Source organism: Benincasa hispida, chromosome 9 (assembly GCF_009727055.1).
Source record: "Benincasa hispida cultivar B227 chromosome 9, ASM972705v1, whole genome shotgun sequence".
NCBI classification, from domain to species: domain Eukaryota; kingdom Viridiplantae; phylum Streptophyta; class Magnoliopsida; order Cucurbitales; family Cucurbitaceae; genus Benincasa; species Benincasa hispida.
This window is the reverse complement of record NC_052357.1, coordinates 7,789,984-7,810,880: the sequence shown is the minus strand read 5'-3', so window position 1 is coordinate 7,810,880 and position 20,897 is coordinate 7,789,984. Positions and strand designations below refer to the sequence as shown.

The 20,897-nt window shown below is 33.4% G+C and overlaps 4 protein-coding genes across 6 annotated transcripts; 3 read left to right on the top strand and 1 right to left on the bottom strand.

Annotated features, from left to right (window-relative positions):
- The first annotated feature begins 1,512 nt into the window (after positions 1–1,512).
- LOC120087111 (NDR1/HIN1-like protein 13) lies at positions 1,513–2,570 on the top strand. The gene has a single exon (XM_039043992.1). It carries the CDS (start codon positions 1,598–1,600, stop codon positions 2,381–2,383), a length of 786 nt encoding a protein of 261 aa, XP_038899920.1. The 5' UTR covers positions 1,513–1,597; the 3' UTR covers positions 2,384–2,570.
- A 1,898-nt stretch (positions 2,571–4,468) lies between these two features.
- LOC120087108 (chaperonin CPN60-like 2, mitochondrial) lies at positions 4,469–10,525 on the top strand. Its single transcript, XM_039043989.1, has 17 exons — positions 4,469–4,634; positions 5,072–5,203; positions 5,412–5,571; positions 6,343–6,518; positions 6,998–7,093; positions 7,175–7,279; positions 7,512–7,598; positions 7,711–7,800; positions 8,424–8,504; positions 8,585–8,653; positions 8,742–8,819; positions 9,018–9,113; positions 9,189–9,288; positions 9,371–9,474; positions 9,562–9,667; positions 9,956–10,034; positions 10,171–10,525. The coding sequence occupies exons 1-17, from the start codon at positions 4,575–4,577 to the stop codon at positions 10,274–10,276; spliced, it is 1,725 nt and encodes a 574-aa protein (XP_038899917.1). The 5' UTR covers positions 4,469–4,574; the 3' UTR covers positions 10,277–10,525.
- A 449-nt stretch (positions 10,526–10,974) lies between these two features.
- Positions 10,975–13,058, bottom strand: LOC120087109 (LOB domain-containing protein 22). The gene is made up of 2 exons (XM_039043990.1): positions 12,262–13,058; positions 10,975–11,194 (listed from the first exon to the last, which is right to left on the bottom strand). Exons 1-2 carry the CDS (start codon positions 12,996–12,998, stop codon positions 11,062–11,064), a joined length of 870 nt encoding a protein of 289 aa, XP_038899918.1. The 5' UTR covers positions 12,999–13,058; the 3' UTR covers positions 10,975–11,061.
- A 1,821-nt stretch (positions 13,059–14,879) lies between these two features.
- LOC120087330 lies at positions 14,880–19,380 on the top strand. 3 transcript variants are annotated; one of them, XM_039044313.1, is made up of 4 exons: positions 14,880–15,012; positions 15,100–15,184; positions 16,161–16,280; positions 18,933–19,380. In XM_039044313.1, the coding sequence occupies exon 4, from the start codon at positions 18,954–18,956 to the stop codon at positions 19,155–19,157; it is 204 nt and encodes a 67-aa protein (XP_038900241.1). In that variant the 5' UTR covers positions 14,880–15,012; positions 15,100–15,184; positions 16,161–16,280; positions 18,933–18,953; the 3' UTR covers positions 19,158–19,380. The 3 variants fall into 3 exon arrangements, with proteins under 3 accessions (XP_038900241.1, XP_038900242.1, XP_038900243.1); XM_039044314.1 differs by lacking the exon at positions 14,880–15,012 and having other exon boundaries at positions 15,019–15,184; XM_039044315.1 differs by lacking the exons at positions 14,880–15,012; positions 15,100–15,184 and adding an exon at positions 15,217–15,432.
- The last annotated feature ends 1,517 nt before the right edge of the window (positions 19,381–20,897 follow it).

Here is a 20,897-nt window from a genome sequence, read left to right as displayed (position 1 = left end):
CCTTGAAACATATAGGTTAGGTTGGTTCAGATACTCGGATCATTTATTTAGAATTTTATTCTAAAAATAAGTAAAATTTCAATATGTAAAAGATTTATTTAATTTTCATATATTGATTAAGACTAATAGCTCAATCTCAATTTATATTATGATTTTTTTTCCAAAATGTTAATAATTATTTTTAGGAGTCATTGAACAAATTATCCAAAAAAATAAATATGAAATTAAATAAATTTAAAATAAATATATGTACGTATAATTCTATTATAATTTACAAGTAAAATACATACTTTTTAAATTTTATAATAAATATGGATTGATTCGAATTAGATTAAGTTATTTAAAGTGAATCTATGAATCAACCCGATCTATAAAATTTGTATTTATATATCTCTCAACTCAAACATCGCATATAATCCGCATTCAAATTTTAGTGACATAATCAACAAAATTTAAATCAGTGACTAAATTTATAATTCCACAAGAGAAAATAAAAAGAAAAAGAAAAAGAAAAAACCAGCAAGTGAGTTCCACGCGCTCAAGAAGTGGTTTGTAGAGTTGTGATTAGTTGCAAAGTCTTGGTCTTTGATTCCATTGTTTTACCCTCCCAATCCTTTCACTTCCAAACTCCTTCCTTCAGACCTACCCCATCTTACAATTTCAAGCTTTTTTTCCCCTTTTTTTATTTCAATTTTTAATATACATAATGAGATTTTCAAAAATAAATAAATAAATAAATTATTTACACATCAAAATTTTAATCTCTTTAGTAGAGGCTAATAGAAGTCTATCACTAATTTTTTTTTACTATTTCTGTAAATATTTTGATATTTTTTCTATCGGTGAAAAATTTTCTATATATATAATCTGAAACTAATGATTAAATACATAATCCATGTTAAAAAGTAATTTATTCACGGGACAATATTTTCATGATTTAAACTCAAATATGGTCTATATATATATACACTCTTTTAAACTATAATATTCATATATGAATAATAAATAATGTTTCTACTGCTATTACCTTCTCAAACGTCAAAAGTTCAATTATAGCATCATGGATTTGTTGAACTAGAAATAAAACTTTACTAAAAAAAATATGTTAGATGTCTTACATACTTGATTACTAGAAAATGTTATAAATATGAGCATCAGCCTCAATGGAAATTTAGGTTGGTGACTTCATACTAATTTTTCAAATTTCTTCATCAATGGACCATATAAATGCTATGCATCTTTCTCTATCTTTTATATTTTAACATCCATCATATTAAACTATAAATCATAATTAAAAAAAAATCAAATAATCAAAAAATAAAATACATTTAAAACTATACTAGACATTCTTGAAAATGAAAAGAATACATTTAAAATAAATAATTTTTTAAAAAAACAAAAGGCTAATATTTATCAACAAAAACAATTTTTCATAAATAGATAAAAAGAAAAATAATGAAAAGGAAATTCTTACTTGAAACCAAAGCATTCATCTTCTTAAAAATCAGCTTTGATTCTCAAATTCAATACTCACTTTCTTCTTCTCTTACCTTTTTTTTTTATTATTATTTTTTTTTCCTCCTCTGCTCCGGCCGCCATGGCGGACAGAGTCTACCCCAACGCCGTCGGCAAAGCCAAAACCAATTCAAATTCCAACGACAATATTAATCCGACGGCCAACGCACCGCCCTTTCCTTCCACCAAATCCCAACTCTATGGCGCCTCCCGCCCCTCTTACCGTCCTCAACCCCACGATCGCCGTCGCTCTCGCTGTTGCTCCATCTGCATCTGGCTGACGGCGATCATCGCCACCGTCATCATCCTCCTCGCCGTCGCCTCCACCGTCGTATACCTAATTTATCGTCCACACCGCCCGTCCTTCTCCGTCATTTCTCTCAAAATCGATTCCTTCAAATTCACGTCCCCTTCACAACTCAATTCCAAATTCGACCTAAGTCTTGCCACTACAAACCCTAACAAGAAAGTCAAGTTCATTTACGGTCCAATTTCCGTCGCTGTCTTGTCGAACGGCGTTGATCTCGGTGACGGATCGCTCCCTGGGTTCGTGCACGAGAAGAGGAACACTACGATAATGAAGGTGACGTTGGAAAGCGGCGTCGGAGAGATCGACGGCGAGCCGGTCGATTCGTTGAAGGCGGCGATGAAGAGCAAAGCCGGATTGCCGTTGGAGATTAAGGTGGAGACGAAAGTGAAGGTGAAAATGGGATGGTTGAAGACGCCGAAGGTTGGACTTAGGGTTAATTGCGACGGAATCACGGCGGGCGTTCCAACAGCGAAGAAGAAAACGGCGGTTGCTGCGGCGGTGGAGAATGCAGAGTGTAAGGTGGATTACAGAGTGAAGGTCTGGAAATGGATTGTTTGAATTTTGAGACGATGATGCAAGAGAGGGAATTTGAAGTTTCTTGTTTTTATACTGTTTTTTTCCCTTCTTCCTCGTGAGTTATTTTTTTCTTATTTCTTTCCCTCATTTGTTTGTTAATTTCAATTTTTTTTTTCTTAATCACTGTATTTTGTAAATGAGAATATTTGGGATAATGTGTTAATTACTATGTTTTTTGTGGCTAGAATCTTTTCTTTAATGGTACTAAAGAAATATTGATTGTTTCATCTAAAAAATTATCTCAATCTCCAATCGAGAGTTAAATATTTTTCTCTTTCATAGTTGAATTAAAAAAAAACTATCAACTATAATAATAAAAAAAAGATTTAACATCGTGAAACTTCAATCTTCGCCATTTTAAAAGAAAAGTAGGTAACTTAACCTATAAATTATGTAAAAATTGACTTATATTATCTATCAATATATATATTTAACGATTATAACTATGAATTAGTCTATGTATATCTTAATTAGTTTAAGATATATATCATTGATTAGAGATTAGAAGTTTGAATCTCTCATTCACCTTCAATTAATAATGAAAAAATTGTAAATACACGATTTGTTGGTACTATTGACCAATATAATTATGCTCATGAATCAATTTACTATAGTTGTAATATTGTACTTGTACATTCATATTATGATATAAAAAGAAACACATTTTACCATCTAATTACAATTTTTTTAAAATAGCATGGTGCATTTACACTCACTTTTACCATTTAATTATCGATAAAAAGAAACACATTTTATTGTTTACGTGATTTATCGTGATTATGTTGAAATTTAAAAGATTATGCAACCTCTCTATATATTTTTTTTTATATATATAGGATAATTATATTGGGTGGAAAATCAAGATTAATATTTAGCAAACATGATTTCAACTTTTCAAATGTTGTAAATATGGTAAAATATTGAGATTAGCTTTGTAGGCACGCCATCAGTAAACTACATCAATGCTTTATACAATGGCAAACCAACAATAACAATGGCGACGGACTAACAAGGAGAGACTGAACGCGACAACGACGGCTGTGGGTGAAGGCAGTAACGTCTGGAGATGAATCAACGACTAGATCAAAGCACAGATGGTTATAAGATAGCGTCACGATTCATGGAGTTGCCTGTCTTCGCCATACCGTCGATCGTCAGCCACGTCACTCGTCGATCACTGGTTTTTGTTGCCGATAAGTTCCTCTTCAATTTTCTCTCTCTCCCTCTCTCTCCTCTATGTGCGTCAACCATCTCATTTTCCAACTCAAGATGATATATAAAGGAGTCATAATTAGATAAATATCTTTTTAATTACAAAATTGCCATAAATCTTTATTTACGTAAATACCCTCAATTTAAAACACTCAAAATAACTAATCATTTTCAACCGTGTATCAATATTATATCAAATGTATCAAGTGTATATCAATAGTCTATTAAGTGTGTATTAGCAGTGTATCAGGTGTATACTAATAGTTCAAGTGTATCAAGAGTATAAAGTGTATATCAATAGTCTATCAAGTGTGTCAAGTATATATAAGGTGTATCAAGTATATTCAAATTTTGTTGACATTTTCGTGGGTTGAGATTGTTTTTTGGTATTTTTAAAAAAATAATAAGTCTGAATTATGGGCTTAATTTTTAAAACTTGTCAAATATACAAGAAGCTATTTGTTATATTGTTAATTTAATTTAGCACATATATTTTGTTATAGTTAAATAGGTAATTTGTTACATATATATGTGTGTATATATTATGTATGTATTTTCAAACTCGTAAGTAACACTTTCTTAAATTTTTACTGTGAAATCAGATGTTCAAATTCTCACACCCCTAACTTTTTGTATTTAGATTTGTCTTAATTTTTTTTTTTAATTCAGAAAAAGAAAAATAATAAAACAAACTTTCATGGGCTTGGACTCCCCAAATTGAGGCTTGGAGAAACAGGCCCATCTTGATTACCAAAACAAATGGGCCTCAATAATGGGCTTTGATTCCAGAAACCTTTCCCTACCGGAAAATGTGAACCGTCCAGTGGGCATACTAATTGCCATTTGCCACTGCTATCGACGTTTTCTTCAAAACCTCTGCTTAAACCCTCACAAGCAGAAAAGCGGAAACTGAAACATCTCTCTCTCTCTCACTCTCTGGACTCCGTGGCCATTCACGGCGATGTATCGATTAGCTTCCAAATTAGCTTCCTCACTCGGTTCCTCAACGTCGAGAAAACTCGTAAGAAGAATTAACATCTATCATTCGTTGCATTTCTCCACGTTTGATTCTTTCGTAGTATTTGGGTGCTGATTGCTGCATTTGTTGGACTGTGGATGAAACTGGAGAACGAAATTCACTTTTGTTGTCAATTGCAGTATGTTGGTTTAGCCAAGTTGAGCGAACTTTAAATTTTCCCTCCATTTTTCTCTTAAATGTCTGTGGAGTCAGGAGTTAGTACCATTCTTTGATTTGCGCGTGCATTTTTTGTAATAAAGAAATGGATGTCGTTTGTGATATTTCGCGGTTGAATGATACATTAAATAAGATACGTGGTTATCGAAGCTGATAGGGTTGTGATTCTTGTTCTTTTTTGCGATTGTTTTTTGCTTTGATGAATACGGAGTGATATGGATTGATTTTTAAGAAAGTAAATTTAGTTTGCTTTGGATTTGAAGGTATGTAGCAGGGTAACAAGCAGCAGAAGTTATGCGGCGAAGGATATCAATTTTGGGGTTGGGGCTCGTGCAGCTATGCTTCAAGGTGTCTCGGATGTTGCTGAAGCTGTTAAAGTGACAATGGGACCAAAGGTATTGGACCTGATTGTGACTGGTAATTTTGACTTTGCGGGTTTACTGGTACTTCATTTGCTAGGAATGTCGAAATTTGTAATGGTGGAAAGAACTCCCTGCAGTTTTTAAGATGCTTATACATTCTTTGATGGCTATTTGAACTTTAAAGGGGATTGTAACTAATTAATAGTGCTTGGTTCTTTCTTATCATGGTCAATGAAATTAGGGTCGCAATGTAATTATCGATAAAAGTTTTGGCAGCCCAAAAGTCACAAAGGATGGTGTTACTGTAGCCAGAAGTATCCAATTCAAGGACAAGGCTAAAAATGTTGGGGCAGATCTCGTAAAGCAAGTCGCAAGTGCCACGAACACTGCTGCTGGAGACGGTATCTTCTTTATTCAGTCTGAATTGCCTTTATTATTGTCATTATTATTATTTATTGTAATTACTAATATCATCTATGTTGAGGAGTTCAAGCAATATTCATATTGAGACTTGCAACACTAGAATATGTAGAGGAAGCTACAAGACATTAAGTAACAGAAAATGGGTATTGGATGTTAGTTAGCATTGTTTTGGCATTTGAGTTGCATTCAAGTAAATAAAGAAGTAACACTGCATTCAAGTAAATAAAGAAGTATCACTGCATTTTCTTCAATAGAAAATGTTGAATTGAACTTACGATCAAGACAGAGCTTTTGTAGTAACATTTTCACTACTCAGTTATGTGTGTAGACAAATTATTCAATGAGGCCGGTACAATGAGTATTTGGCTGCAACAAAATACTTGATGGGTGTGGATTAAAAAATTTGCGATGCCCCTAATAACCATTAAATACTAATTCGAGATACTTCTCTCTCATACATCCAACGATGAAAAATTGTCAGACACATTGTGGTGGCTCATTGAATGCTTTCTCCTATGCCTACACCTTATGAGCTCATTATTTTTAGAAATCGTACAGTGGGTGGAGAGGATAGTTTTTCATGTTTGCATGCCATTTTGATTTTGTGTTGGGTTGTGTTGTTTGTTGACTTGCCAAGATTTAGCAACGTAGATTCTAAGAGTTGCATAGCATGAAGTATTGGGAGCAGTGCTTTTGAACTTGGACAAACATGCTGTTTGTTCATGAATGAATTGGGTATCTTTTTGCAGGTACAACTTGTGCAACTGTTCTGACTCATGCCATTCTCACCGAAGGTTGCAAGTCAATAGCTGCAGGTGTAAATGTGATGGATTTACGCATTGGTATCAAGATAGCAGTTGATGCTGTTATCTCTGAGTTGAAAAGCAGAGCATTGATGATAAGCACCCCAGAAGAAATTACTCAGGTAACAGAGCTCCAGAGGGGAGCTGCTTTTTAAATTTTCAAGTTGGATTTCTTGGATTTGACGACAAGCTTGTATTTGGATCTTAATAGTTTGTAGTTATTGATTTCCAAATTGGAATAGTGGTTTTAACATCTTCTAGTACACAAATCTGTAGAGCTTTTGGATGTAGGACCTCCTTGTTCATGCTCTTTCTTGAGTTTTGAAGGACGAGTGTATTGATCCTAGAGTAGTTGTCATTTTCTCAATGTTTACATTTTGTGATATAATAAACGTAAATTTGTCATCTGAGAACAATTTTTTTCTATGGATATAAAACAGGCTTCGTTCAACTATGTTACCCTTTATTTGCTTATTTATTTGTTTATTATTATTTTTTGTATTATTTGTTAGTCGTCATTTTTATCCTAGATTTGACACTATCTTTTCTAATTTTTCTTACCTTTTTACTTTTTCTTTGGTGATTTGTTATTTACGAACAGGTTGCCACTATTTCTGCAAATGGTGAACGTGAGATTGGAGAATTGATAGCGAGGGCAATGGAGAAAGTTGGAAGGGAAGGAGTGATTACTGTTTCTGTGAGCATTCTTTCTTCATTTTCTTTTTATATAAATTGATAATTGAACATATAAACACTCTAGTAACTTCTGTCTGTATAGGATGGAAACACTCTGGAGGATGAATTGGAAGTGGTGGAAGGAATGAAGCTAGGCAGAGGCTTTATTTCTCCTTATTTTATTAACGATCAAAAGAGCCAAAAGTGTGTAAGTTTAGATTCCTTTTGCATTAGTTATAACCTTTTGATGTTTAATGCACTGATAATATGAATGCTGCTTGCTGATGCCTGAGTACGAAAAAATATCATGAAGTACTTTGTTGCATATTTCTGTGTGGATTATGTGATAGTAATGCAAAATGTGTAGTATGTAATTTTTCAAATTTTGTCTCCTGTATAACAATTTTAACATGGAATCTATAATGCATCAAAATGTGCAGGAACTAGAAAACCCTCTCATTCTCATACACGAAAAGAAGATTTCAGATATGAATTTACTCCTGCGAGTACTTGAACTTGCAGTAAAGGTATCAATCTTAATTTTATTTTTACAATTTTTTTTCATGTGCATTTGCAATGTAGGGTGAATAAAATGGCTGAACATTACAAACTAACGTGATATGTTCTTTCTCTGAGCAGAATAAAAGGGCACTTCTTGTTGTAGCTGAGGATGTTGAGAGTGATGCACTTGCCATGCTAATACTTAACAAGCATCATGCTGGTCTGAAGGTGATTGCTTGTTATACATTTTATTTATTCTTAAAGAAACGTGGCATTGTGGCTCATTTTAACTTTTTATTTATTTCTATTGCATGATTGTGCATTCGGTGGATGTTCAATGAAAGATCAAATTTATTTCCAAAAGAACTGGGAAATTATAGTAGACATAGACATTATTGCATTTTCAAGTAGCTGTAAATCTCTTTGATTAGCAGAGATTCATTCTTTTGTAATTGTGAATATTTCGTTTGGTCATCAAAATTTGTTATAAAATATTTCTTATCTTCTCTATTCTAAAGCTGGTATACATTCAGGATGCATGTGGCATGTTTTTTTTTTTAAATAATTTTTTTTAGAACTCAAGTAATTATAAAATCCAAGAAAATATCTTTTGGCAGGTTGGCATGCTTCTGTTTTCAGCTAAAAAAATTGACTTGGTTTCTTGAGTGAGTTTCAAAAAGTCTCGGTGAATGAATTAATGAAACATTATGTTTTAAATATAGATACTGAGTGCTTGTGAGTTCATGTATTATCTTCTTTTATATGCATGACTGACGTTACATTATAACGTCATTAGAACTTTTCAACTTTTGCGGTCCATTTACCACCTTTGTTATTTTTTCTGCTTTCAGGTATGTGCCATTAAAGCTCCTGGTTTTGGGGACAATAGAAGAGCAAATTTGGATGATCTTGCCATTCTGACGGGAGGAGAGGTGATACAAAGTACTCTAATGCAAGTTCATTGTGTCAACATTTTGTATGATAGTTTAGTTACGCTTAAACTGAACAACAGGTCATCACTGATGAACGTGGTTTAACTCTTGACAAAGTGCAAGTAGAGATGCTCGGTACTGCAAAAAAGGTTCACACTCAGTCCATTATAGCGCTTCTTTCTTTTTACTGTTATTTTTTTTGTTAATGCTTCATGCACAATGTTAACTTTTGCTTAGGTTACTGTCTCCCTCGACGATACAATCATTCTTCATGGAGGCGGTGATAAGAAACTAATTGAAGAAAGATGTGAGCAGGTTTGTTGGAGCTATCTAAGTTATTCCTGATGAGGTTCTTCTGAATCACCTTTTTAGAACTTTTCCTCTTGAGGCTGAAAAGGAGATTATAGCTTAATTGAAGTTGGAGTCTTCTTGGAGACCATGGGAATCTGTATTAAAGTGTATCATCTAATTTCATGAATTCCTATTAATACCGTTATCCTGATTGTCTTGCAGTTGAGGACAAGTATTGACCAGAGTACTGCAATGTTTGACAAGGAAAAAGCCCAGGAACGATTATCAAAACTCTCTGGTGGTGTAGCAGTCTTCAAGGTAGAGTGTTTGCCTTGATAATGTTCTGAAAGAATTTTTGTATGCCTCATTATAAACAATTCAGTTCTCTTGCAGGTAGGTGGGGTAAGCGAGATAGAAGTTGGGGAGAGGAAAGACAGAGTCACAGATGCCCTGAATGCCACAAGAGCAGCTGTGGAGGAAGGAATTGTGCCAGGTAAGCTTTTCTTAAACTGGACAAAGTTTTTTATTGTTGAAAGCACATCTCCGTGCTGTTGGTGAATAATTGCTGTGATTAGGTGGTGGAGTTGCCCTTTTGCATGCTACGAAGGCTCTGGATGAACTTCAAGCTCAAAATGAAGACCAGAAAAGAGGAATAGAAATAGTGCAACATGCTCTTAGGGTTTGTTCGTTTCTTTGAGTTTTCAGCTACTCTTTGGGGCTCATCTGACCGATTGTTTTCCTAAATCAAAGCTTTGGTTTTCTACAGGCACCTACATTTACCATAGTCTCAAATGCTGGATATGATGGTGCTTTGGTTCTTGGGAAATTATTAGAACAGGATGATCGTAATTTGGGTTATGATGCTGCCAAAGGTGCGCTACTTTTAGCCATTGGAACATTTTTAAGTCCACATATCCTCAATTTTTAAGTCCACATATCCTCAAGACATAACAAGATGTCCTTTTTTCACTTAATGTAGAAGGACTAATTGACTTTTACTTGCATGAAATTTGGTTTTCAATCTGGAGTTTTTTCGTGTTTTCAGTTGAATTCCTGAGGATTTTTGTTTAATTAATGAGAATTGAATGCTTCTTTTCTATCCTGCATTTGACGTTAATGATTTTACAGCTACTTACGTGGGAAGTTCTTGTGCAAAACAGGTATATATGTTGACATGGTGAAGGCCGGAATTGTAGATCCTCTGAAAGTTGTGAGAACCGCTTTAGTGGATGCTTCCAGGTGAATATTTCATCCCATATCCCTTGTCAGAAGTTGCCAAACGTAGTTTATTTCATTCGGAAGTCCTTTTGAACCTTGCATTAGAAAACAATTTCTAAGCGCACTAATTAAATGATTGATTTTCTTGAATTTCCAGCATCTCATTGCTGTTGACAACAGCCGAGGCAGCTATAGTGGAACATCCAGATGATAAGGAAAAGCTTCCGAGTAGAATGCCGCCAATGGATGATATGGGCTACTAGGGAAAATTAATCTAAATCTGATTCCATTATATATCTCAATTTTCGCTGGTAATTAATTTAAAAAACAATATGATGTGATCAATTGATTAATTATACAGGGAAGTGAAGTAGTCAATGCTGAGGGGTCTGGATGAACCAATGTTCATCTACAGAATTCTATGTTTTGTGGATTCAAGTGAGTTTTTTTTTCCCACTTTCTTGTAAGACATCAAGCAGCAATGAGAATGAGATTAGATCAGTTTGCCATAATGCCCAATTTTGTCTGTTATCTACACAAAATTTGCTTTGAATATTCACTTTTTGAGCTTTTAGAGTATAACAAAAGTGGAGTTTGAAGATTTTGAATCTTCAACATCAAGGAAAACAGGAGCAGGTGTCTTAACCTTTGAACTGACTACCTTTAGAGGTAGTAAGCATTAATGAGAAGAATGAGATTAGATCGGCCGTAATGGCCATTTACTTTGTTTTATGTTCAAAAGGCTTTGGATATTCACCATTTTGAGCTTTACTTTGAGTACAACAAATGTTGAGTTCAACTTCAAAGAAAGGAGTTGGTGTTTAACCTTAGCAAGCCAATGGAAACCATAAGACAACATGAACAATTAATGAAGTGGTATATCAGTATCTAAATACATGAAATGAATGTTGGAGAAGGGTAATTTATTCAAATTTTACTCCATTCTCTTTTATAGATGACTTACACATTGTCTTCTTCAAAGGCATTAATGGACTAAATAATTAAAGAAAACTACTATAGTGGAAAAGGAGAAAGGGCTGGCTTGAAGCTAAGTATCACAAGTTGGGAAGGTAAATAAAGTGTCTACTACTGCACCTTTAAGTTCTTGATCTTGAGCCTGTTGTATTGGGTCAGAATCTTCTTTCAATATCACATTGTCCATCTTCAGCATAGGTTCTTCGCTGCACATTTCAAATTAATCAACAATTAGATTTTCTGTTTACTTGTTTATTTTTGTCATCAATTCATTTCTGCCTGAAAATTGACCATTAGTCAGATCTATTGTTAATCCATCTGGCTCTTTAATGTAAATAAAAGTCCATGCTAATAACAAATCATAGGATTGGATGTGGATTTGGAATGACTTTTGGACAGGTGAAAGTTCTTTTTTACCCTATTCTGAAAATTAAAATAGGCATTCACAGTTCTGAAAATACTAAAAGGGCTTTGGGAGAAGTGACTTTTGACATTACAGCAGATATTAAGAAGACAAGAAATATATTACTAAACTTTACCATTTGTTTCATAAGGGTTCCAAAATTATCCTTGTAAATCGTGAGAATGTTAGGTGAAAATTAGGACTCAAAATATTGCTACACCTATTCCAAATCTCAATTATCTAGTAATTTTGAAACATTTACGAAAGTTTAAAAGATAATATCTTTTAAAAGACTAGATATTTTTCAACAAAGGGCAAAGTTGATACTTTTTGCAGTTTAGCCAAAAAAAGAAAAAAGGCTTGTAGCTTGCCTCTCATAATTTGTCCTTGGGTTCCTTGGCCCATTGGGCTTGATCAAAGCAAAGGATTGGGCTGGGCCCATAAAGGAATTTAAGGCCCTTATTGGATTATCTTTTTGGGTCAAGCTTCAATGTAAGAGTTCGGTATATGTTATTTGTAAGAAAATATTAAAATAATAAAGTGGTTTGGCGCCAAATGTAACCAATCATAAAAATTTAAAATGCTTCGAGAATTAATACGATAAAATAATCCTTTCAAAAAAAAAAAAAAAACGATAGAATTATCATAATAATAATATAGATGAAGAAAACTTATTTCGCAATTGCAATTCAATTAAAAATATTAGCAACAATTTTTTTTTTCTTTTCATTTTCTTCTGTGTGATCAAATATTCTTTATCAAATCTATGAAGGACAGAATAAATTAAATATTGTAATTGAAAAAAAAAAAATTTATAATATTGGTGCCATGCAAGGGAAAAAAGGGAGGGATTTATAGTTTTATACTGACCTCTGATGAACCAGATCGTGATGATGATCGTGTTGAAATTTAAGAAGTTCTTGATGTTGATGATGATGATTATTAGAATCGATCTTGATATCATGAAAATCATGAACAGAGCCGGCTTGTTTCAATTGCAAGGAAGAACAGGAATCTTGAATTCCCCAAACCTCCACATCCTGATCTTCCAAACTCTCTCCATTCTCATTTTCCCCAACCACAAACCCTTCCCCTTCATATCCTTCCACAAATTGATGCTCAATTCCGCCGTATCCACTCATCGGATCGGCCTCCAGAATGGCCGCGGCAGCCGCAGCAGCCGCAGCAGCAGCGGCCTGCTGCTTACAAATCGCCAATTGATGAAGCACGATCTCAAGCTCCGCTTTGCTATATTCAATTTGGCGTTGAAGGTCCCGAATAATCCGATAACATCCACCAACAGGATCAATAGATCGAACATCGGATTGAAAAATAATGGTACGCATTGCTTCTTCCTTCTCAAAGGGATCGAGATTTTTGATAATTTTAGTAATATTGCTAACGCCGAAGAGTTTATGAGCGTTTAAGAATTGACGTTGGCGATCGTGAGGGAAATAAGGGGCGAGAATACAATCGGGAGCGCACTTACGGCGTTGGTACTTACAGGCGGCGCAGGCTTGGGTGGTGGTGGTGGAAGTGGTGGTTGTGACGGGGGAGGAGGTGGTGGATTTGGAGAAATGTTGGTGGTGGTGATTGATGGGGCTCATTTGAGGGTTAAGGGTTAAGAGATGTTGTTGAAGATGGAAGGTATTGAGAGAGCGGGTGCGGCTCCGGCGGGGATGGGGGGAAGCGGATTTTGTTCTTTGCTTTTGCTTATTTTTCGATATATTATTAATATTATTATTATTTTTTTTTTGGTGGGGTTGGGTGCGATTAGTTTTTAGGGATTTCCTTTTCTCTGTGTTTTGTTTATGTTAATGTGTTTGTGTGTTGAGTTGTTTCTTGTTTTTCCTATTTTTTCTCTTTGCTTTTAGATAATGAATGGATATCAAATGCTTAACAATCTTTACTAATTTTAGTTACATGGGGAACGATAATTCTGCAAAATGGGAGATTTCTTTTAACTGATTTTTTCCCTTCTTCTTCTTCTTCTTCTTCTTTTAAAAAAATTTCTTTTTCTGTTAATATTCCAAATTTCCTTTTTCTCTAAAACGAGGTCTTTTTGTAACTAGTGATAATAGTTTAAAAATGTTAGTGGAATTGAATTATAATAGAAATAGACTAATATAAATAAATGAGTTTGAGAGCAATTCTACTATTTTTTTTTTTAAAGAACCATAAGACTTCATAGAAAGCTTTTTCCTTATTCACAATTAGGATTGAGGTAGAGTGATTTATTTGTTTGTTTTCTTTGCTTTTTCCACATTTCCTTGATGTAGTTTATTTTTAGTGGTTCAAAAATACTAGTGGTATTAACTTTTGTAAAATGAGATACACAAGAACAATAATACCGAGGAAATATAAAATATATAAATAAAATAAAATAAAACAACTAAACAACTAAAATTGCAATTATGAAATAGGAATTTCTCTAATTTTCATCTATAAGACACACAGATAACATGTAGTAAGACAAATACTGTGATGGGAGAATGACATCTTTTATGACATTAAACATAGATACCTAAATTACACCTATATTATAATATTTATAATATTTATCAATATATTTATCAAATCGCACACAATTGAGATTGAGGTAGAGTACAAGAGTTGTTTTTTCGCACGCAACCTAAGCCCCAAGCCCAATAGCTTCCGACACTTTTTTTTAGTCAAGTAGGTTAATGGCCAGCCCATAGACTTCCCCTGGATTGGGTTTTTTTTTTTTTTTTTTTTTTTTTTTTTTTTTTAAATATATAAATAAATTAAAAGAAGATAATAGGTAATTAATAGGTCAAGACAAATATTCACATACCCTTGATTAAAAGGTTGATGTTCAAATCACTCACGTTAATTGAACTTTAAAAAAATGAAACAAAAAAGAAAAATAAAAAAATAAAAAACTTCACAGAGACTATAAACCCCTTTTCTAAGGCAAGAATCTTAAAAAGGAAATAAAAATGCCCATTTTGTCCTAACATTTTTTTTTTAAATTAAAAAAACTAGTTTTTAAATATTTATAAAAGATTGATGGTTGAAAGAATAAGGATAAAATTTTAATAGTTAAATTTTAAGGTTAATGAGCTGAAATATTACGAAAAGTTTTTCACCCTTCATAAATAATGTCGAATAATTGTTTTTATAGGTAGTTCTGATGTCATTATTGTCTAATCGATATCGATGTCAATGTAAAACTTTTAATTCTTTTTCTACAACTTTGCTTTCATTTTCAAAATTTTCTACTTCTCTCACAACAAGATGGAGGAGTAAGATAACTATTTGATTTTCAAAATTAGAAAAAGAAGCAAATAATAAATTGTTTCAAAGGAAATGTAAAATTGATAGTTCAAACATATCCAACAAAAATACAAAAGTGAAAAATCTTATATTATTAATCTCGATATCAATTCTGACCGAGATGTCATCGAAAGACCTAGTAAATCGATTGGAAAAAAAAGAAAAAGAAAAAGGTTATTTGTGAAAAGTGTATATATTTCTAAGGCTATTTCTCCCAACTTTGAAGGATATTCTTTTATAATTAGAGAAATAAAAAATAAAAAATAAAAAAACCTTCCCTGCCCGTGGTAATCGGTCTTCCCCAGGTTCTCACCTCAGGCTCAGGTTTCTCACTCAAATCTTCTCCATTTCTCTTTTCTTATTATCATTCCCTTTCTGATCCCTGTTTTCTGTTTTTCTATCCAATCCCAGATTTTCTTTCTTTGTTTCTACTTGCTCGCGTTCTGATCTTGATTTCAATCCATCTTCTTCGCTCCCGCGGATTAACGTAGCATTGGTAAATATGTTTCCCCATTTTTCAGATCTTAATTTGTTATCAACTGAGTGATTTCTCTTTCCAAATTTCAACTTAGCTGGTAGCTATAGCCCTTTTTAGCTGTTCTGTTTTGTCTGTCGCCGCATTCTTTATTCGGGTTTCTTGTCAAATTCTCATGATTGTCGTGCTGAATACGGATATATGGATTGCGGATTAGAAAAATGGGAATCAAAATCTTGGAAAGCATCTTCGAGACTGGAAACATTGAAGTGAGTTATTATTAATTTAGGGTGGAGTGATTTTGAAGGGGTTAAAATCATTTATGTTATGATATTTTAAACAGAATATTAAATTGATTTTGAATGATTACCCTTCGATCCTTCCATTTCTAGGTTTGAAAATGTGTGGAAATCTTAGTGAAAGAAATCTATATTAATTGGGGAGAAAATCTTCCTGGAAGAAAATATATATTAATCGGAGAAAAAATTACATTATAGAGGTTTGAAGACTCACCACAAATCTGAGACCTTGAACTGATGGGCTAGATTTAATCCTGTAGCTATATATTTAACACCCTGTGTTCATTTTATGCACTCTCCTTGTGGATTTCGTGGGAGAACACTTCTTCATTTCTGTTCCTCTCTGCTTTTTGTTTGATTACAGACTTTTCGACCATGTGAAAACGCGGCCGTAAGTGCTAGTTGACATAATGTTTGATTAGGGTACTTTGTAGTTCTAACATTGGTCTTCCACCCTTTATTTTGTGGCTTCTATGTGGAAACGAATGATGGAATTATTTCTTGAATTCTTCTCCGTTCTCTCCCTGTTTTCCTTCTGCGAAATTTACACCTAATGGCTTAGATAAGATAAGGAATTTCAGGCTTTCAATTCTTAAGATGTTTGTTCCTAATTGAAAATTTGGGGTTCGTTTCTATAATATTTAGAGCAGATTTGCTTTTTTTCAAGTGTTAATTTCATAATCTCACCGTTTCCCTAGAGGGCTGGCTTCCAACTTGAGGGAATATACTGTGTGCAAAAGTCTTCTGAAGTCTATTTTTTGGGAGACCAGCTGCTGTAAGCTAAGTATTTGACAGAAACGGAACAGTTCTTCTATTTGGTACTTTCTTCTCCCTCCCCCTCCTCCTCTTTCTTTTGAGACTGGACTATGAAAGCTATATTTTTTCTTTCTGTGTTTTATTAGCAAATACTTATTGTTGATGTGGATCAGTGGATGGTTGTTGAGAATGAAGAAACTAATGACTTATTTAATCTTGTTAACTTGCATTTTAATCTATGAAAAGGGTCAATCAATAGTTAGATATATAGTGAAATTAACAGTTAAATTGTCAAGGACTCAACACAAGTGGAAGCATACTGATTTAGGCATTCTTGTTACGTACTGGATGTGTCTCACTATGGTATGACTTGTCAATATTTTAGGGCATGATTTAGAGAATAAACAACATTCTCATTGCACTATTAGAGAATGAAAGACTTTCTGGTGGTCTTATCATAATGACATGTTCAGGAGGGCAATTAGATCAGAATTGGAGCGCTTGAAAATGTGATTGCCAATGTGATTGCCAATGTTACTAGAATTGGTATTTGAACTCCTAAACTAGTATCACTTAGTTAGATGAGGGCTTCGCCAGGTATACTAGTATTGTCAATGGTTTAGTTTTGAGATGTTTGGAACTTTGGAGATACTTTCAACTGTCCGGGGATTCAAGCCCTAGGTGATTAAGGTTAAATTACTACTTTATTCATAGTATCGAATAGATTTCTAAATTTTCAATGGTGTTTCTAAATTACTACTTTATCTTGAATAGATTACTTGAACGGGATCTGTTTTATAGGTTACACAATTGTACCCTTGAGTTCTAATGGTGTTTCTAATAAATCCTAAAACTTTATGTAGTGTCTGTCACGTCTCTAAACTTTTAAATTTGTGTCCAATAGGTCTTTGGATTTTAAAAGGCATCTTATAAGTAAGACCCCATTTGGTAATAATTTGATTTTTGGTTTTCAAATAGTGTTTATTCTCTCACTATTTCTTTAAAATAATTTTCATTCTTCCTAAGTAAACATTTGAATTCTTAACCGTATTCCAAAAATGAACACAACTTTTTTTTCCTGAACAATCGTGGGAGTGGAAGGTCAGACCATCGACCATTAAGATGTTGTGTCTTATGACTTATCCATTGAGCTATGCTTGGAATGAATTTTGAAAACACTTTGGAGAAGTATATAACAAAACAAAGAAACAAATAGGTGGTAATGATGTTCATAAGCTTGATTTTAAAAAACCATACCAAAAAACAAATGATTATTTAATAGGGCCTATAAAAAGTGTATTGCAAGCCATCAGACTTTCATTTAGTATCTAATAAATCTCAGTATTTACAACTATAAGTCAAATAGATTTCTTAAAGGACTTATTAGACATAACATCGAGTATTTGGGCACCTAAAAGAGACTTTAAAATTCTAGAGCTAGTTAATCACAACCTTGTTCAAATTTGTAGTTTGACCAAAATTTAATAACTAAGGTACGTGTGATTACCATTTGGTTATTTAAAAATTGTACTTGTCTTCTCATAGTTCTATACAGACGTGTTCGTATTTTCTAAAGAAACACGTGATTCATAGCTAAATACAAAAAACAAAAACAAGTTTCTAAAAACTTTTTTTCCCCAAAACTTGACTTGTTTGTTTTCTAAATCACAACCTTGGTTGTTCAAGGACCAAATTTGTAATTAAATCAATTTCAAATTAGGAAATTCAATTTCAGAAATTGAATTTTAATTTGATTTAATTAAGTTGAAAATTTGAATTAAATTAAATTTGAAATTGTAATTAGTGGAACTATTTAAGATTTCTCTTTGTTAGTGGATTAATCCAAACACTTCATTCGTAGCTAACTATTTTTTGGATAAGTTTTCAACACTTGGCTAGGATTTTGAAAACACTCAAAAAAAAAAAAAAATAACAAAATAAATAAACTTATTAGAATTAAAAAAAAAAAAACAAATGGTAGGCTCATTTTTTGCTCCTAGGAGTGGGCTTGGGATGGGAAGATCCTCAATGAAAGTTAGGACATGGGTCATGACTCATGAGCATACATGGGGCATCAATATTCAATACCGTAGTTATAAAAACTGTGGCAAAATATATAAAGATTTCTAGTTATTTGTTGAAACAGATTTTGTTTTATGTGTGCATGTGTTTACTTCTGAATGAAAGTAAAGTTTTGTAATGAAAAAAATTGTTGAGACAGATTTGATATCGTTTGTTGTTGAACATTATATTAATTGGGGGAGGGGTGTGCAGTGGTCAGTCGGAGTAGGTTTTCCGACCAAACTGTCACCGAACCGACTATGGTCGATTTAGTAAATGTTCAAACCGATCTCGACTGTCGAAGAGTATAAATTGGCCGTCGGTCGGTTTTATTCTTGATTTCTTTTTTTAAAAAAATTATCAATTTGGATTTTTCTCAAACCGACACCGACTGAGCCCTTCATCTTTTTCGACCGACATCTTCGGTTCGGTCGGTCTATCATGCTCACCCCTAATCGGCGAGAGATTTTCTACATAAGAATAATTATAATTGTTGCAGAATATTAATTGATTTACACACTTCTGTCAGACTCAGAAACACGCCATCTGAATTCCAAGAGTAGTACCATGTACTCTAGCAGTATTAGATACCCATTTTCTATCACTTCATAATGTTTAATTATCCCTAAGGATTTCAACTGTTCAAACTGCAGATAAACCCAAAACCAAAAAACATGGCAGTAAAACCAACTGTTGCGTTGCGAGCTGTACTTGTTGGAGGAATTGCAGCGTTTGCTAAAATTGCTGGTGCAATGAAAGCTGCTGGTGGTGCAAAGTTAGGTGCAGCCACAGCTGCCATGACAGCAGCAGCAACTGCAGCTTTGGCAGGATCAAAACAAGACCAGAAGGAGGATTCTAATAAACACTCTCCGAAATGAACTGCACCTTCTCACTCTAACAAACAACAAATCCCAATTATGTTTTTGGGACATTTTGTCTTTTTGTCTTTTTAATTTTTTACACCCTCTTTTGTAATTTTGGTAGGGAAAGATCTAATGTATAAACCCCCAATCCTGGAGGCTTCAGCCAAAGCCATGGTGCTGAAATAATATGAACTGGCCAGATTTATTTTATCTTACCGGATGGAATTTTTTGTCACATTGTCGTACGGTTCCATCGCACTATTATACATGGAATGTTTTTTAACGTCATTGTTTCTGCATTTCATTGACAATTTTAATAATGTCGTTAGGAAGGAGGGGGTACAAGGTTGAGACATGTGATTCATTTTTCTTTATCAGAAGGGAATGTCTGTTTTGTGTTTTATGGTGTTGTTTGGATGCTGAGAAAAGAAAAAGTTTAAAGAAAATGATGAGAAGGATTGTATTTCTTGGTTTGAAACTTTGAATTGGCAATCGGGTTTCCTTTTCTCCCAGATGAGGAATTTGAAGAATCAAAGAGAAAAGGCAAAATGATTAACATAAAGGCAAAGGTGGGGAAGAATGATTGAAGTCAACTAGTTTTTGGAGGATTGTGTTTGTGTACCATAAAGAAAACTAGAAACTAGAAAACAAAGAAAACAAAACAAACCCAATTCAGCTTTTATGCATTTATATATTTGTTGGGGAAATATTGAAATTAAAAAACCTGGGAGACAAAAAAGAAAAAGAGGAGCAGACAAAGCACCAAGACAAGTAAGGACAAGAACATTTGGGTTTGGGAACTGTGCAATTGTTGGGCCATCTCAGCCCAGCCCAGCCCATTATCCCACCATCTGTCCCTCTATTTCATCATCATCATTTCTTTTTTCTTTTTCTTTTTTTTCCCCCCCCTTCTATCAATTACTTTTTAAGGATGAGAGAGAAAGGGCATTGTTTTCAAGGTCAGAGAGAGAGAGAGAGAGATTGTTTTCAAGGTCAGAGAGAGATGGAGACAGACATGTGAATTCAGAGAGGCATGTGAATAGAAATAGTATATAATAAAAAAAGTCACTATAGACTACAGTGATATTTTCATAAATGCAAAATTCTATTAGTATAGAGGAGAAAAATGCCACCTTTTTCCCTTTCAAAATGTCAAATATTTTTTAAAATTATTGACCATGCAAATGTAAATACACATACTAAGAAGAAGGGCTTTTAATTCCTTTTTCATCTAAAATTCTTAGATGACTACCTTGAAATTTGCTTGGTGTATATATATATATATTACATACCTCAACGATGGGTTAGAGGATTGAGCCTCCAATTTCTTGAGATTTTTTAGAGTTAAAAAAATGTGAATGTAGAGGATTCAATCTTCCAAGAATATATGATTTTAACTGGTAAAAAAATATAAATATTATTTTTTTTAAAAAAAAAAGATTGGGTGAGAGAGAGATGTGATGATGTGGATGGTAATATAATAGAAGAAGAGGGTGCAAAATGGTGTAAATTGTACATTATTACTAATTTGCTAAAGACAGATTTTTTTTTTTTTTTTTAAATTACAATGTCAAATTAAACCATAAGTAAATAGACTTATATTTCACATCTTTATTTACTTTATTATTAAGCAATCCTTATGAGGTTATTTTCTTCATTGTAAAACAATCTCTCTCTCTCTCTCATGGGCATATACATGGCATGTTAATATATCATGTTGATCAATAACATTAATTCAAAGAACATTAATTCAAA